The sequence below is a fragment of the Sitodiplosis mosellana genome, unplaced genomic scaffold (assembly GCF_009176505.1).
Source record: "Sitodiplosis mosellana isolate CC-2019 unplaced genomic scaffold, AAFC_SMos_1.0 Smas_scaffold_11, whole genome shotgun sequence".
NCBI lineage: Eukaryota > Metazoa > Arthropoda > Insecta > Diptera > Cecidomyiidae > Sitodiplosis > Sitodiplosis mosellana.
Genome location: NW_022595253.1, coordinates 3,349,871 through 3,368,479, shown reverse-complemented (window position 1 = coordinate 3,368,479; position 18,609 = coordinate 3,349,871). Strand labels below are relative to the sequence as shown.

At 36.5% G+C, this 18,609-nt stretch overlaps 1 protein-coding gene across 1 annotated transcript in view; it reads left to right on the top strand.

The window, feature by feature from the left end:
- Positions 1 to 2,239, top strand: part of LOC129567495 (uncharacterized) — a 60,027-nt gene extending 57,788 nt beyond the window's left edge. Inside the window, exon 8 of the mRNA XM_055444461.1 lies at positions 2,048 to 2,239. Coding sequence (XP_055300436.1) covers positions 2,048 to 2,142 — 95 coding nt within the window. The 3' untranslated portion in view covers positions 2,143 to 2,239. The remainder of the gene's footprint in view (positions 1 to 2,047) is intronic.
- The last annotated feature ends 16,370 nt before the right edge of the window (positions 2,240 to 18,609 follow it).

Sequence of the window (18,609 nt, the reverse complement as noted above, 5' to 3'; positions counted from 1 at the left end):
GCTAAAAATGCTGAAACGTGCGATGGTTTGTGTGTGCTGGCACTTTGGCGAGGCGAAATACCACATCACCTTTTTCACGATTCAAGGAGCACGAGCCAGGGAATATACATATAGTGACAAAGGAGCGAGGCACGCATTTTCACCACTGCATACATAAATTGATGTTTTCAATGCTACCGAGAAATACAAATATTTATGATAAAATTAATGCAATTACGAAATAGGACACTCGCTCCGGAAGCGAAAAGTGAAATTGCTTCACAGCCATCGATTTATTTCGATTTTTGATCAATTACAGAGCTTTTGCATTGAGGATTTCTCTCTCTTTTTCTCTCTGTGTATAAATGTGTTTATATCTAGCTTCAATTGGGCCATACGACAATTATATTCTCCAAAGATACCAAATGTTCTGACCGTACAGTTGTCGTTGATTTTGACAGCCGTAATTTTCTGGGCTGAAATAACATTTTCAAATAGAGGCAATTGAAAGTTGGATTGAATGGGCAAAAGGTGTTCAGTATACTCGCTGTGGGGCATTACATTGTAATTCATTGTGCATAATAGCTGGGAACCATGTTTGGAGTCTTAAATAAAAAGCGTACATTCACTTCCGCTAACTGCGACATGCGATCGCAAATAAAATTCATTCACACTCTCCGTCACAAATGTTTCCATTAAATTCGAAATAGAATTCCGTTGTTTTGTATACCAAAGGTATGTGTGCGCTCATTCCTGTTGTTGTTGCTGGTCTTGTTCGGTGGAGTGTGTTTGTGGCAGTCAAGCATGTACGCATTCGATCGAAAATATCGCGCGTTTCAGTTGTTCTCATTCGACACATTCGTGACAACATACACTTTTGCACGGATAATTTTTTGTTGTTGTTCCCTTTACGGAGTATATTTTTATGTCGTTCAAACAACACACAAAAATAAAATATTCGTCGTTCACGTTGTCCTCATCGTTGTCGTTGTCGATTGAGCTAATATGTTTTGTGTGTGGTATATTGCCACGTTTTACGTATTTACACGATATAAAACAAGCTAAATGTTGAAATGAAAATCGGCATACGCACAAAAGAAAGAACGAAAGACAGACACACAGCCGAGAAGAACATATTCTCACAAAGAAAGAGTTTCTATGCCTTTCAAACGAACCAAATTCGAGAATAAGACCTGAACTCATGTTAATTTACGCAAACCAAGTCTCTGTGTGGTTGTTGCTGTTTTTTTTATTCACAGATGAATAGAATTGCGTTCGACGAATTTTGTATTGCGACCGTTAGGTTTTCTCTCTTTGCTAAATAATACAGCTTCGAAGCGCAAAGTGTAAGGGATATTAAATGCCGATGCCATGAATATCATATATTTTATTATTGAAACGCACACGAACATCGGCTGGCTCCTTGTGTGTGCATTCGAAGAAAATTGATGTGAAAAACTAAAAGAAAAATAGCGTGACCACATGATTATTGAATGCGAAAGGAAGACCATAATAATAAAATACAACGTTAAATGAAAAACGTAGGAAAAACACACAAACACATAACGTAAGCAAGCGTGCATACACATACACTTGGCAACAAATACATACACTGAGTGCCACAGTACAGTTGTAACGATCAAATAAAGCAGCACACAGAATATGGTTTCATATACGCGTTTATGTGAGTTTACCACATCAAAAAGAGCTTTAGTATTCGTGTTATATTTTTTTTTTGTCGTCGTCATCGTCTTCGCCATTGACGAAGTAATTCGTCGCATTGTTATTGGCTGTAGAGGATTCATGATCACAGAAATTTCTCCCCTCTTCGTCCAAAAAAAGCATTAATTGATTTTAATGGAAGCTATCGTCTTTTTTTCACTCGTTACTTATTCTCATCATGCATCCACCTCCACGCAATTCTATTTCGTTCGTTTTTCGTTTTAAGTAATATGCGTTCATAATATTTTCATGTTTCCTCACACATTTTAGTGCCACCGACCACTTTTCATGACATTTTTGTTTCATTTCTTTCTTTTTCTTCTTCTTCTTCTTCTTCTCTTTGCAGTTCGGAATACGGCGGCCGAACATCGTGCGGTAAGCAAGCCAATGGCATTTAGCTTAGTAATGTTATTAATATTGTTTAAGCAATTTCTAGCGTAATTTTCGTTTCCATTAATTATGTATTTTGATTTGCTTTTAATTCCAATGAAAATGTGTTTTCCTAAAGTAAAAAGTAAAAAAGAAAAGAAAGAAAAAACAAGTTTTAAGAAAAAAAAAATGGCTTTGTGTTATGTGAAAATTGATATTTTTTGAAACAAGTGAAAATGATGGAAGAAAAATGAAACCCCTAGTAATAATAGCAAATATCATAAAGTTAAATCTATATATATGAAGAAATGCTAATATGCGGAACCAATCGTGTAAAATACAATGGATGGATTATTTTGGAAATAATCCTCATGAAGAAGGTAAATAAATAATGATGTTTATGATAGTATATTTGAAATATTTTCCCGGGTAAAATAGACAACACAAACTATACGAAATCGAAATGAAAGAAAAACACACAAATAAATATACAAACGATTTGAATTAGTCATTGAAAACTTAACTGTGAGATACATATATAAATACATATATAAACCAATGATACAAAATCAGAGAGTGTGGTTCTGCCTCTATGTAGTGTTGTCCAATGCTGAATTCCCCAAATACTCAGGCATCACATTGAAAATAACTTGAAATAACTTCCCCAGAACAAAAATTTTAAACTAAATTTGTACTATGAATGCGTTACAGCAGCGGAATAGACATCTGAGGCTGTAAATTCAGCATAGGACAGCGTTCTATCGCTGGCACTTTGCAATCTCTCTACAAAATAGCTGTTACATATACTTAAATGGTCGGTAGAAAATGGATGTGTGAACAATGTGTCACGGACAACAACAACAAAAACAAAATTATCATATTGAATGATTACTTGTTCCCTCACCAAACCAAAAACCATAATCATATCATGCGGCGTAATTAGTACATGCCTCCTCCTTCTCTCATCTTCCATCTCTACGTATATATACACACAGAAGAAAAAATATAAAAAACTACACAGTAAGATCAATCAAAACAGGATTTATGCGACAAATCGTGTAAAATGATAAAATATCGTGTAAATTCAAATAAAATAATGAATTGGTCAATACTATTACCCGATACACGGATCTGTCAAACGTATTATGCGTCATCTTTGAAACATTGAAAATTACACGATATTTTACACGTTTTTAACGTTTTACACGATTTGTCGCATAAATCCTGTTTTGATTTATCTTACTGTGTAGTTTTTTATATTTTTTCTTCTGTGTGTACATATATATTTCAAACCAACCTCACTGTCTCTTCATCGCTTCAAGGAACAACTTTCAACACATCAAACACACATTTTGTCAACGCATTTTCTCTCCCTCTCCCCATTCAGAACCTATCATTAAACATACACACACACACACATTTATACTCTCATACATCAAATAAAATGAAGGAAAAAAAAGTGAAAAAAGAAAGCAAAAAACGAAATTAGCGAAAGTCTCTAGCCTAATTTAAGGAACATAAAGTACTAAAAACTAAGTCAACAAACGTATAGGGTTACACAGAGTCACCAAAAAATCAAATTTATTTATTATGTAAATGCGTAGCATTTAAGGAGAGGAAAACAATCAAACCAGAACAAAAAAATGATTTTAGATTTTTACCAAAGTCAAGTTAGTGAAAGAACCGAAGAAGAAGGAGAAAAAAACATGTTGTACGAAGAAAAAAATTGCGATTGCAAAAAAGCCCCAAACAAATATTAAGTCATTGAATTTTGAAAGCAGCAAAAACTTGGTGTGTTTTTTCTATCACATTGAAATGTATATTGTATGGCGTCAAGTGGCATATTGAAAATGTCCTGCACTTTCGGCGCATATTAATGACAGAATTATGATTTGGTAGAAAGCCATTTTCAATGCACTTTGATTGATGACCGTGATCATGCAACAAATGTGCAATTTTTTTGCTTGTGCCAGCCAAATGGCCCCACGCGCGCACACATTCTCTCTCTCCCTTTCTCAACTTCATAGGGAAAAAAATTCGTGCAGCTTTTGGGGCGATTATAATAATTTATACTGGTATATTCGACGTAATTTATTTAATTTCATTAAAAATTGTGCAAAAAAAACAACAAAATCAACAGCAGCAGCAACGGCCCGCGCACACACACACATATATAAACATACAGAGAGAGAAGCACAACAAACGAGACAGAGAAAAAGTTACTTGTGTGCAATAAAATGTATAAAAGGGAAAACTTATGCAAAGAGTAAGTAATTAATTTGAAAAATGACTTAAATAGAAAAGTAAGCGCAATAAAGCGGCGACAAGCACTTGGCACAAACAACATAAAACGCTTGCCTCTGTTCCACAATTTCATCTTACACATATCTTGTGCTCATGAGGCAGTGAAAGGGAGAAGAAAAAGAGAAAAAAGCTACACACTTCAAAAGAAAAGGAAAAACGAATTCAAAGGAAAAACATAAACAAAACGATGGAACAAACGCAAGCGAGAAAAAGAGCTGAAATAACGATTTCTCTTTCTCTCTCTCTCTCTCGCTCACTCAACGGTCGTCTTGTCGCATGAAACGAACAAGAAGAAAAAAGTAAAAAAAAAAAATTCCAAGAGCCGATGTACTTATTCATAAGTCTTTTCGAACGATGTTCCATTCGAACCGAGAGACTTTTGTTTGGCAATGGAGCATGATGCAATTTTCGTGCTGCATCATAATTTCCAAAGATGAACATCATCGTCTTCGTTTCCACCCGCTAGCAATAACGTTTGCGTCTTCAATACAGAGAGACAGAGAGAGAATATGAATTTTTGTTTGCCACGTTTTGCCGTTAATTAACTCAAATATTAAAACGAGCTAGCGAACGAGTACACACACACAAACATCATCTCGTCATTTCCGAAAATGCTTTTCCGTCAATTTATCAAATGAGTGAGAATGCAAAAATGCCATAAACTTCTTCCCAGATACCGACTTCATAATTAATGATTGTCAATGAAAATCAATAAACAGATGACGAAAAAGACGCGTTCATATCTCAATATGTGTACAAAGGATCAAAGCATCCATTCTCTCTTGTTCCAGCTAATTGGCATGGACCTGCATAACTTTTAACCACATCATTCATACTTTTCCAAGAAAAACATTTACCTCACCAACAAGTATTCCATATATTTTTTCCAGAGAATTTTTCTGCTCGTGTGTTTTGCTTTTAATCCTGAAATATAGAAAAGAAACAACTCCAAACGAATCAATTGAAACGGAACAGCCACAAACTATAAATAACTCCATAAATACTGCAAACGAAAATCATTTCAATAAAAAATCATCATCGGTTGAAATTGCAAATGGTTTTGTTGATGCAAAACAATTGATTGGTGGACGAAAAAAGCACCGAACAAACTTCTGTGGCATTTACTTTTTGTGGTAACATTTTTTTTTATCTATGTTACTTATCTGTTTATTCTGGGAAGTGAATACTAATATTATATTCACTTAAAAAAAGTTTTGTCTTTTTTTTTGCGTTGGTAAACTTGACGTCCAACGACTATTTTCTCATCGTAATGACTTCATTTAATATTTACGTATTTTTTTCTTCTCTTCAAAGAAACGATGTAAACTTGCAAACAAGTATTTTCCCCCGAGAAAATCGATTATCAACTAGAATTTAAATAATTTCATGAAAATTACGGAAGAAAGTTCATTTTCAACAAAATTTAAACTATTTTCCTTGCGAAAATAGCTTCATCATTAGCAAAAGCAAGTCTTGGCACTTTTTCAACAAGAACGAAACCGCAACAATCTCAAAGCATAATAAATGGGAAAAATTCATTTTTAATCAAAGGCGCTGCTGTTGCTGCTGCTGCTGCTGCTGCTCGCATATCAAATGCCTGTGTATATGGCAAGATGGCAGACAAAATTGAATAAACTTGCATATTCTTGAAACCATGGAAATTGGAAAATAATTTTTATGTATTTGTGACAATGATTGTTCGATATGACAATGTAAGTGATATGCTGGGATTTTGGCTGACACATTTTTCTCATATGAACAGCAACCACATTTAGGTATTTTAAAATTGACAGTTTTTGCAAGAATTTTTCCATTTACCAACCATGGAAATCATGATATTATGCTTTTTATGGGCAAAAATCAAGTCATTCGGTTGAATATTCCACGTATGGCATTTAATTGAATTCAAAAGGCAGTCATCATATTATTGGCGGAATAATTATATTCCACGTGCATGTAAAAATAAATCAACAAAATGTTTTGGCCAGACAGACAACTCACTTACCGCCACAGGGACGAACAAATAAATGAATGAATGACCAACAAGAGAAAACAAAAAACCCCGAACATAATTCGATAATAAATCTGGTATACAAACGATAAAATACCGATATTGTTGTGTATGATAATTCATTCAGGAAAATCTCTCGACATTCGCATTTCATTCATTTTTCAAAATCTATTACGCCATATTTAGATTTTTCGGGCATTTTCATCAATTAACACATATAAAACGTGATATACATTTGTCATAAATGTAGATTTATTCGATGGGCTAGAAGAGCAAGCGAGCGCCCGTCCGCTAGAAATACGATTGAGGCCAAATGTGTGCAACAGAGGATCTCGGTACAACTAAATCCAAACTCATAAATGAGTGGACAAAGTGAATAGGTAATGACAAGAAAACGATGAATAAATGATTATGTGTTAATGTGGCTGCAGACAGTGCTTTATGACTAACACACGAAAAAAAAATTCAATCGATTTTCACAAAACTACGGTATTATTATTACAATTATTCGAGTATGGTTTTTTTCCTGTTGGTTGTGCGCCAGCCCGATTATCCATATGTTGGCCGTCCGATGCTAATGATGGGTTTTCCATTTCGAGCGTCAGTGCCGAAAAAAGGATAAATTAATGAACAGTTAATTATGATAAATAAAATTGAAATGAATTTAAAAAAAAAAAAGCAACAGCGACAACAACGACGATGACATTGACGCATGGAACGTAATTGAAAATGCACAAAACTCATAATGCATTCAATTAAATAGCGTCAAAAGTTTCCAAGTTTCATTTTGCCAAGGAATGTGCTCGAGTCAGAAAATTGTATAATGTTACGTATTACTACTGCTGCCTCAAAATAAAGTTTCAATTTTTAGACCATTTATGTTATGCATAGTGCTCGAAGCCATATGTACACAGGCTGCATCGTCGTGCATTGTTTCCTCGATTATTAATAGTTTTCAAAGCTTTGAAATTGTGCCATTTCATCTTGTCGGCAATTTTCTCGATTCAAATTCGCCGGCATTTCATGAGCAATACTACACCCATCGAATGGGCGAAAATTGAAAATTGTCTAAGTTCGAAGTGGTTCGGTTTTATTTTCATCTCTCATTCCGGTTTAATTAAATGTACTTTATATGACGAATTCCAAATTTTTTTCCAGCCAAACATTTTAAGATGCAATTTCAATTGTAATTTATCGAATATTGATTATCTGCAATCCAATTAAATTTCCACCAAATGAGAATCGCGTTAAAAACATTATGGTCGCACATAAAGTCAAAATGCAATTGGAAAAATCACAGTAAAACGTAGTGATGTGGTTTTGCCGTCAATGCCAATTTCACGTATAAATTTTAACCATAAAAAATTAGTATTCCGAGAGATTTGTTCGGTTTTGTTCGCCGACGCAAACAATCAAATGGCTCGATGAAATTACGATTTTCATGATTATATAATTTAATTCGTGTTTTGTAGCTAATTTGATGCGGTGTGTATGTTTCTCTCTTTCCACTTTGTTTGCATTTTATTGCACAATTTAGTGTGGTGAGCATAAAAACTGAAAAAGAAATGCAACGGTCTCGTTGAGATTATGACAGAAGAAATCGTGTGTGCTCGTGTGTATGCTTCAGTTGAACCGCCGGCAATTTTATTGCATTTGACTTGTGCTGCTTTTTGTGCATGGCCACAATATATATATTTCGCACGAAGTGAATGCGCGTACGAGCCAAAGGAACCATAAAAGAGCCGACTCGATTTCGTACTTTCTTTTTTTCCACGTTCATTCTCTTTTCGTTGTGCCGTTTTTAAGCTTTGATGCAAGGAGTTTTGCTTTGGAATAACTTTATTTTCACCACAATGCATGAAATAGTTGATTTAATCGCGAATTACATATTTCTATGCCCTTTGAGAGCGCTTTTTTCACTTCCTCGCTACAAAAGCGACAAAAAGAAGTAGAGAGAGAAGCGTCAATATTCATCTGCAGAAGAGCGTTTGGATTATTTTACACACTTTTCCCATGTGATGTGTGTATTATATGTGTGTTGTGTGGAAGCCTGAAGAGGGAACAAATGCAAAGTTCGTTGAGGCGACGAAGAGCATAAAAAGAAGAAGAAATAGAAGACTTCGTGCAAAAGATGAAGCCAACACGACAATATTTGCTCCCCAAAAACATCTTCATTCGTATTGTCGGTAGCAGTCGGTCCATACAACTATTTCATTAAATGATGTTACGCGGTGAGAACGTGAGAGAGACTTGCATAACAAAGAGTCAACGACAAAGTCAAACACACACACACACACACATTCAGAGAGAACGACAACAGCTTTTTCCCATCGATTCACCCGGTTGCAAAACTATTTTCCTTTCATAAGTATTTGTTACAGTTGCGTATATGCGAAAACTTCAACTTTTGCCCAAGCAGTCACATGGTTCTAGTTCAATTCAGTGGTAGACCAGTCCCAAAAGTGTATATGTGTGTGTGTGTGTGTTGTGATGTTGAGCGTTATACACACGAATTAGATTATAATGCATAGGTGGTATAATGGGCGACGTGCGATGAATAAATTACTGTTTATATGAAACAGCAGTAAAGAATATTAGATTAGTATTATTATTATTGAATTTTGCATAATTTGCGCGCATTTTTCATTTCTTTTGTGTCCTATATTCTTTGTGCCTGGCTCTCTCTTCCTCTTTCTTTCTTTCTCCCTCAACTCCTTTCTTTCTCTGCCTTGGCTTCGACTTTGCCACACTACCAAAGCTTCTTCGTTGCTATTTTTCTTTCTTCTCTTTCTTTCTCTCTCTCCCTCTTCATCCAAGCAATTGCAAAGTTTTCCTTATTTCAATCTAGCCATTTTCTCCAATCCTTGCTTTCGTCAAATCCTCTTTCTCTTTTCTAGTTACTGCATTTTTCCCCATTTTATGCAAATAATGGAAAAAGAAACGGGTTTCGCCATCCGTTCCGAATAGCAACACAATTCACCATTTCTTACAACCGCTTCGGTTGCGAAAGACCCATTTTCGTTCATTTAGTTCAGCGCTCAGCAATATTGCATAACCATAAACCTAGTTTAACATTTAAATTCACTGTATATATTTAACGTGGCATATGATTTTATTGCAACTGTGGAAATTGCTTTGCCATTCGAAGCCTCGACTATGCTATGTCGAACGAAAACTTGCAACGAACGAAAAGTGGTGGGCAAACTAAACAAAAGCCACAACGAAATAACAAAAAAAAAACTAGCCAGCCCGACTCGAAGCAAATATGCCAAAGACAAAAAGACGTTTCAAAAGGGATAAAAAGAGAGAGGAAATTATTGGTTATTTGTATGGCGATCAGCTATTTATTCAACGATTATGTCTAAATTACTATCATTTACAGGTTCATCAATTATCTGTCGCATAAGTTTTTGCCCATGCAAGACGACGACGACGTTGACAATGATGACTCTCATCGTGTGTTATTTCGTGTGCTTCGCAAGCGACGCGCGCATTAAGTCAATCCGTGCATGAACGCGCGATTATTCCGAAATTAATAATATGTAACTTGGTCTTGCTTACTGTTCCAAAATGGAAATGGAAATGTAAACGCGAGCATTTGTTCGCTCTATGTGTGCGCGCAAACGACGAGCAAAACATTGTTTGGATATAAAGGGGCAAATATTCATCAGCGCCAAACACCTTTTGGCTTCTTTGAAATGAAAAGTCACTTTAGAAGTTTGTTGGTGTTTTCATCACGCGCTCGCTTTGTCACTCCTGCAATTCATAATTCTTTTATTTTCGAATTCAGTGGGTGCTCACTTCAGTCGTTCTGTCCCTCTCTCTTCGTTCACTGACTCTCGATTTGTAACACGGCGATACCAACTTTCGAAATGCATTAATTAACGTTATTAATAGCATATAAACGATACGAGTGTCTCGAGTTTGGCTGTGTTGTGTGACTTGTCTCGCTGAATTAATCTGGTTTTAAGAAGTGAACGAGCACCGGGAGAGAAAGAGAGACAGAGAAAAACGCAATTCTAAACGACATGGCAAAACACACCGTTGAATGTGTTTAGTATTTACAACACGCCAACACGATGGCACGAACACGCAAAAAAAAAATTTTCAAAACGACAAAATCATTCACTCAACCGAAATGAAATCAAGCAACACCGACGACACCACCGCCGTCGCTGTCGTCGACAGCACATACAAACGTCGAACGCAAATACAATAAGGAATAAGACACAAGGACCGCGAATGAGTTAGTGAATGAGTAAGCTTAAATGCCCATCCTACACAACTGTCGAACGCATACAACGCGAACGATATATGTATATATCGGGCAAAGAACAAAAAAAAAATGATAAATCTCATTTTGGCGTGACACAATACGCTTGACATGCCATTAGATTCGACTTTGGCATGCATTGGCTGTTGGCAAGAAAGAAAGAGAAAGAGAGTCACAGCACAGAAAATAATCTTCTTGTCGCCTGAACATGACGATTTTTATAGTCAATATAAATGCAGTCACAACAGAAACACACATTTTTACCATTTTTCTTTCGATGACCATCAGGGTGAGCTCAGTTGGTATGCGTGTATGTGCGTGAGAACGAGAGTGTGTGTGTGTGGCAATGACTCCACAAGACATCACATCGGCCACAAGTGTACATTACATGATGACGACGACGACGACTGCAAAGACATCAAAACTCATAAATTCCGAAACCAAAGTGGAACATGCACGAAAGATCAATATTAAAAAGGTAGCTAAAGCTTTGAGTTACACCTTTATTTTTATTTATTATGTATGAACGGAATATTAGCGAAATTATTGTTGTTATTTTTCGCTGTCATTGTTGTCTATGCTCTCGTTTCACCCTCACCGCTTTCGATCCGCATTGGTTTCTTGACGTTCATCGGGGTGGTGCTCATTTATTGAGGCTTATTTGTAAGTCAAACAAAAGCAGTCGAAAATAAATCCCGTAAATGCCATTATATTCATCATTGAGAAGCAACTAAATAGCAGGCGTAACGAACAAACCATAAAGTAAACAAACGATTTTTGCTTGGGCAACAGCTAGAGCGTGTATTTTCCACGCACCACGAATATTTCCAAGTGGTTTTCTGTTGCTGCGTGTGTATACCGTGTATGAGAGATAGAGCCAAACCAATCGACAAAGAATAAAAGAAGAAATATGCGTGTGTTTCGTGTGGACGAGGCGAAAATCATTCTCTCACAACGTTTCACACACACACACACATATGCACGCAAACACACGAAATGGTTAGGAGCACCACTCGATTAGCTAATCTATTACAAACGTTGGCATTTGCCCTATGCCAATTCCATTTGCCGTTTACTTTTGTTCTCTTTTTCTCTATCTCTCCGGATTGGATTGGCTTGGCTTGGGCCACTTATCATTTTGCCATGTAAACCGATCATATAATTATTCGTATGACAAAATGTACGCCACTCACACACAAAATACAACTAAATATACACCGTATGATTTGCGGTAGAGAGATGGAGAGTGAGAGATATGCGGGCTCCTCGACGAATGACAACCGATATATTCCTATCATAAAGCATAAAATGGAAATTGGTTGTTTTTTTTTTGGATTGGGTGAAAAACGTTTGTTCTTGGTATTGTGGTTGCTCGTCGCGTCATCAACATCCTCGTCGTTGTTGTTTTGTAAGTGGAGAATGTTTTTATCTAAATTATATGTGCACTTCTGGATAACGATATCTCCAGTCGATGAAATTGGCGCAAATATTTCGTAATATGGGGTGTATCATATTGCATGTCGTGTGTGTACGCGTCGCGCCGTATACACGAAATTTTGACGGCATAAATATAGCATGTTCAATCGTTTAGCGAATCAATTGAAAAAACGAAATGAAAATACGCGTACGGTCGTAATTTGGGAGGCACTGCGTGTGTATGTGCGCGCGCTTGTGTTTTTACATATGGATGTGGAAGAATTCCACACGATTCTTTGGTGTACTGTACATCCGTATGGCATTTTTTCGTTTGTGCAGACAATTCGTGCACTCCGCTCTCTCGCTACCGATACCACCGTCGTCGACCTCTTCGGTTCTGTTTTGTGTATTTAATCGGTTTTGACATAAAGCGCTCATAAAATACACATGGCAAGGCAACGAAAAAGAAGCGAATAAAAACCGAGGCGATTATCGTGGCACAAGCATTCGAGGTAATCGAAATCAATTGATAGACGCTGATGTATCAATGCCTATAAAACCGATTGATATTCTGTTTTTGTGCGATGTCAGCAACAGCACCTAAATAATGCTTTGTACGCTTTGAGGCGGGCGAGTGAGCGGTATGAGCATTTATCCTCACCCAAATCCAATTCCAAATCCAGTCGAGCCAAATGCCGTTGACTCTCTATCTCATACCTGGTCGCTCTCTATCTCTCTCTCTCTCTCTATCTCGCTCTCTTGCTTCCTCACATTCTCTGTTCTGAAATGGTTTCGGTTCGTTTGGTTGTCTTGTTAATTTTGGTTGCGTAGCTAGGCATGGCATGGCATGCCATCGCAGGTGAAGCTTGTAAACAGCCGATATCTGTGTTGTGCATTTGCTTTTATCTTGAGCGAAATGTTTAATTGAGCAACGCAATAAAATTGAATCGTCGCAAATAAAGATTGATTGTATAATAGCAACATCAACAACAGCAACAAGGACGACGATGACGACGAAGGCGGCACACAAAAACGATTGCCACTGGCACATTGAGCAATGGGCATATATACCATGGAAATGCAACAAAACCAAATATTTAGGTTAATTTATGTGACGACCGAATGAGGATCACAAACAAACGCACAAAATCACATGCACCCTACAGAAAAACGGCCAGCATCGAGCGAGCAGAAATATGGCCCGAAAAATGCATGGTCCGATGCAAGAGACACAGACACACATACAGAGAGAGAGAGCGTGCCATTTAAAAGTAAATGAATCCCTAAATGGTCTTATTTCAATCCTCCAATGAATCACATCGTCGACATTTTGTACAGCACGCAGACACGCAGAAAAAAACCAACTCAAATGAAGAGATATGCACTTGTATGCCATCGAATATATGTATTATTTTCTTTCGAGACAGGCCTGTTTATGACCGTAACACTTCATTGGCCAGAAGAATTGAATGAACCGAAGAAGAAAAATATGGAGAGAGAGAAAAACACGCGCACACATAGCAACTGTGTGCCGAGCCATACGAAATCATGTTGCTTGGCACGTTGCGTTTAAAAGACATATAAATTTCATTCAACACAAAATTTATGTAAGAGAGATTCCGAATAAGACCGGATTTGCTAATCTATGGCAACCAAAAAAAGGCAAAATTTTCTGGACCAGCCAAAAAAAAAACACACACACTTTTGCTCATATATCGAATGGTTTATTTGCCTTTTGCGTGTATCCATTCAAACAAATATGTGGGAATCTTTCTTCGTTCTGCTTCATTCCGAAAAATAAACCACAGCAATGCATTGGCATGAAAAGACAAAAGTTCTCTGGGTATGTGTGTGTGTGTAGTGGAGGATTTTTGCAAAATTGGAACACAGTTTGTTTCAATTGTGGCGACGATGTAGAACACGCTTGCCAACACACAAAGACTTTCCAAGGCACAAATCGTTGGTAATTTGCAAAATTTTATTCATCAAATTCAATAACGCAATGAACTGAGACTTGTTTCCTCAATTGCAACCATCCGAATACAATTGCCAGAGTTGGGTTTTGCTGCTCATTTATATCGCTCGCTTCTCGTTTCGATTCAAAATTGGCAACGGCAGTGCCGGAAATGTTTGACAAAAGTTAACCGCAAACCAAATTCCTATTCCGGAAAACTACTCAGCATTCAGAATTGACAATGCATCTCTCTACTTAATCTCCTCTCTAAAATGCAGAAGTCCATTGATTCGTTATCGAATGAGCGCAACGAAATAGATAGATGGGTCCACAAACTGTGTCGATCTGCATTCATTTTCGCTTGAATTGCTTCGTGTATGCGAGTTTGTGTGTGTGTGTGTGTTGGCATCGGCCAAACGAAATGTGAAATTGAAACTGATTTACTTATTTTTCATGTTGAACCGTTGTGCGCCCCACACAGACCAAATTTACTACGAGTCGGAAATTGAAGCATCGAGCCTTTAAAACACAATTAATTACTTAATTAGTATAATTTTTCGCAATTGTTTCGTGTGCTTTTGCACACAGTTGAATATACGAACGTTTCAATGTCGTAACGAATGATGAACAGAAAAAAATGCAACATCAACAGCAACAACACCACCAGCACAACACACGGACATTTGATGATGTTAAAAATTAAATTAAAAATTGTCCTGGGAACGAGCAATGTGATGCAAAAACGCATTCAGATTGAGAGAAAGAAAAGCGAACAAAAACACGGGTAGGAGAGATATTAAAACCAAGCGCATTCAGCTGAATGGCAAAAAGATATACGAACAAATAAACACTAGTTATTTTTTTAATAGTGTGATCCATACAAAACATTTATATTACTTTATTTAATTTCAACTGTGATGAAGAGAATTTCATTTGCAGTAATTTTGCGCTTTTTGCCTTTGAAACGCACAAACAAAACAAGAGAGCGAGAGAGAAAATAACAGCGATGCAATGAAGAATGTTGTGAAAATATAGACAAGTTTTTTTGTGCTCTCTCTCCTGTTCCCTTTTTCTTTCTCATTAAAACTAAGAGAGATAGATAGAAAAGAACTTTGAATCTCACTCCCAGTGTCGGCATCAGCATGAATCGCATTATTTGATATCAAAAACCCGCTCTGTCACAAATGTTGAATGGGAAATGGAGACAAACTGTAATGCTGATCTAAGTGAAAAGCGATGAAATGGTAGAAAATGTTCTCTCTCTCTCGAATTTTAAATACAGAAAACAAACTTCATTTTATCGCATTTCATGACGAATTAGGTATTTAACAAAAAAAATCCCCTGTAAATGGCATAAGGAGAAAATTAATTGACAAAATTAAATCTACCTATTTTAAGAGAGATAAACTGAAAAGATAGTTGAAATGATGCAAATTAGCTACTGATGACGTATCGTATTTGTGAATGTGTATAAAAACAAATTGAACAAACAGAAAAATTGAAAATATAAACAAAGTGACAAGAGAATAGAAATGTGAGAAAAAGAGTGAACATACATAGATCGCATTTGTTTCCGAAGTGAAGAGACAAACGCAGAGAATCTCAAGCATAGAATAGATCCCATTTGAAGCAAAAATTCACTTACAAATATTATTGAAAAAGATATGATAGAGCAGATAAACTGAACGACAAACGAACGAGATAAAAAGCAACAACAAAAGATGAAAGCATCATTCACTTATATAAAAACACATAAATACCATTCAAATGAATTATTAAACTAGATTTAAGAGTATCGAAAATGTAAATTGCCTTAATATGTTCGTATAAAGACAACAACAACAAAACAAACAAAATAATATGAAATGAAAATAAATTTTAAGATTCCAAAAGAGACAAATGGTGTTCTTTCATTTCCCTTTTGAGTGAATGTGTGATTGTTCTATCCATTTGATTGGCATTGACTCATTTATTGAATTAGCCGGCAAAATGCAGGTGAGTTGCATCTTCTTCACAATGTTTCATGGAAATTCTTCGCTTTGATAATGATGATGACGACGACGATGGGGAATGGCTTCTTAAGACAAGCCGTTGTTGTTTGTCGCTGAGCAGCTCGGAAATGATTGTCATCAAATTTATTGTAAGTAGTGCTCGTCGGTATTCTATATCCACTTAATGTTCTTTGGTAACATTGTTTGTTCAACGATGGCATGAACAAATGCAAACACAATGCCATCATTTCGAAATGTACACTCAAAGCTGTACAGCCGAGTGGAAGAAGAATACACGACATCAAGAGAATGGAGTGACATTTTAGTGACGACTGACTTACATCAACACACAGATACACACAGTACACAAAACACACACACACACAAACACGCATCAATGGAAAATGGTTCATTGGCAATGGTAGTGCCGTGTGGCTGTGCAAACGAAACAACCAAATACAAACATGTCTATTCAATTTATTTAATAATTTTCTTAAGAGAACGCCATAACCTTTCGACATTTCACCCGGAGCTACCATTTTCTTTTATCATTTGTATTTGTTAGCTTGCGTTCCGAGACATTGGAATGACTGTTATTCTTATGCCACCAAAACGATCGATAGTTTTTGATACAACAATAGCTGTTGTGTGTACCTTTTTATTCTTTAAATCAACCGAAAACTAACGTAAATTAGGTCGACAGCATCAAAATAAGCCACTAGGTACTGATGAACTGAGCATACCCCGTATATGCCCATTTTCTCTATCAAACTGTTACGTAGCACGTAAATAACGTAAATGATGTTATCTATGAAATTGCAGACGGTACGTCACCGATTTCGATACGAGAAGCGATGGATTTGCGATGTGTTTACCATTACAATGGATTTATAAAGATATACACGAGATACTTTACCAACATATGAAATCGGATCATATTTATTACCAAACATTTATAACGTCATCAAATGAAAATCCAGTCGAAATCATATATATGGCAAGCACACAATCAACTAGCTATCAAAATGACAACAACAAAGACAACGTGCACAAATGCTTAATATTGAAAATCCGAACGCAGAAAACAGCAGCAGCGAAATTGGGTATAGTTGTGAATTGTGTGTGTGTGTGTAAGTGGCATTCGCATTCCGATTGTGGATAGTGGAACATGTGTGTTTATATTTGCTGATCTGATTGAAGATTGCAATGCACATATACGCGCTGTGTACGTATATCACGGTGCTTAGTGAGGTTATTTTACGGGGACCAGAGGCTCAAGCATCCTGTTGATACCCGAACAAATACGAGGAAAGATTATTATTACTTCATAGTGAAATATAGCCGGTAATTTAGTTGTCTCGGTGCTGAAATATTTATGACCTACACTAACATCACACACACACACACACACACACACACACACACACATCTCTGAAAATGTACGAAGCTCGATCTCAGTTTCTCTGGCACCACTTTGCTCTTCTGCTCTCGAATACTCCTTCCCTCCCTTTCTCTCATTTTGCTCGCTCATTTCACATTGAATGAGTTCGTTCGACTGCCACAATATGGTGGATATTAGGTTGATCATATTTGCACTTCACGGTTGATCAAAGTGCAGTTCGCAATGTTAAATACAATTAAAGATTGGCTGGCAATGTAGTTTGGTCGAGTGGTGGTGGAAAGACAACATACAGTTGTATCCAACTTAATTGTTGATACAATCGCATCTCAACAATCTTCTTGTTGTCGAGCAACGAGCAGTTTTTCACATACAATTCCCATTTCGTAGACGACATCAACCAAATACACACAAAATGATTGACAAAATTATTGAATTATGCATTGAAGATGGAGATTTGCATCTGTCCAACGACTATATGGATGCTCTCGAAATGTGGATATGCTGGAAATATGTTTTGTGATAGTCAAATTAATACGTGGTATGTTTTAAATGATTCAAACAAAAATTCCATTCCATTTTCGTATCGAATAAATTCGAGATTATTTCGATTGCCATTTAGCTATATATCGCATGTTTATTCTTGGTCGTTTCTTTAAATATTATATTTCACTACCGATGGAATTTCAACGATCGAAAATGTAAGGGTCGAAAATAAATGTTGAAAAAAAAGTAGCTGAATGCCATCAAATATTATTGGAGATCGAGATGAAATTGGTAAAATAATCTATCGCTCTCTCTCTCTCTCTCTTACTCTTTGCAACAAAATAATAATAGTTCACAAGCATTTGGCCCGTTTCTGATGGCTGGGGCCAAAATGACAATGGTGAACAAGCGATTTAGCAAACAAATACACAACCGCATATATGAAGCCACATTTAGACAAATATTCAGCAGTTAAACCGCACTTTATATACAGCGTTTGTAAAATACGATGCAATAAATTGGGTTATTAAACCTTATCGATGCCAAGAATATTGAAAATGGTTTTCCATTTTGCATGCAAATGGGCACACACACACACACACACTTATATCCACACACAATAGCAAAACCATATCATAACACTGGCTGATGGTGAGGCACACCAGTAGTAGCTGATAGTGTGTTTTGGTTGTTCGCTGCTATCTC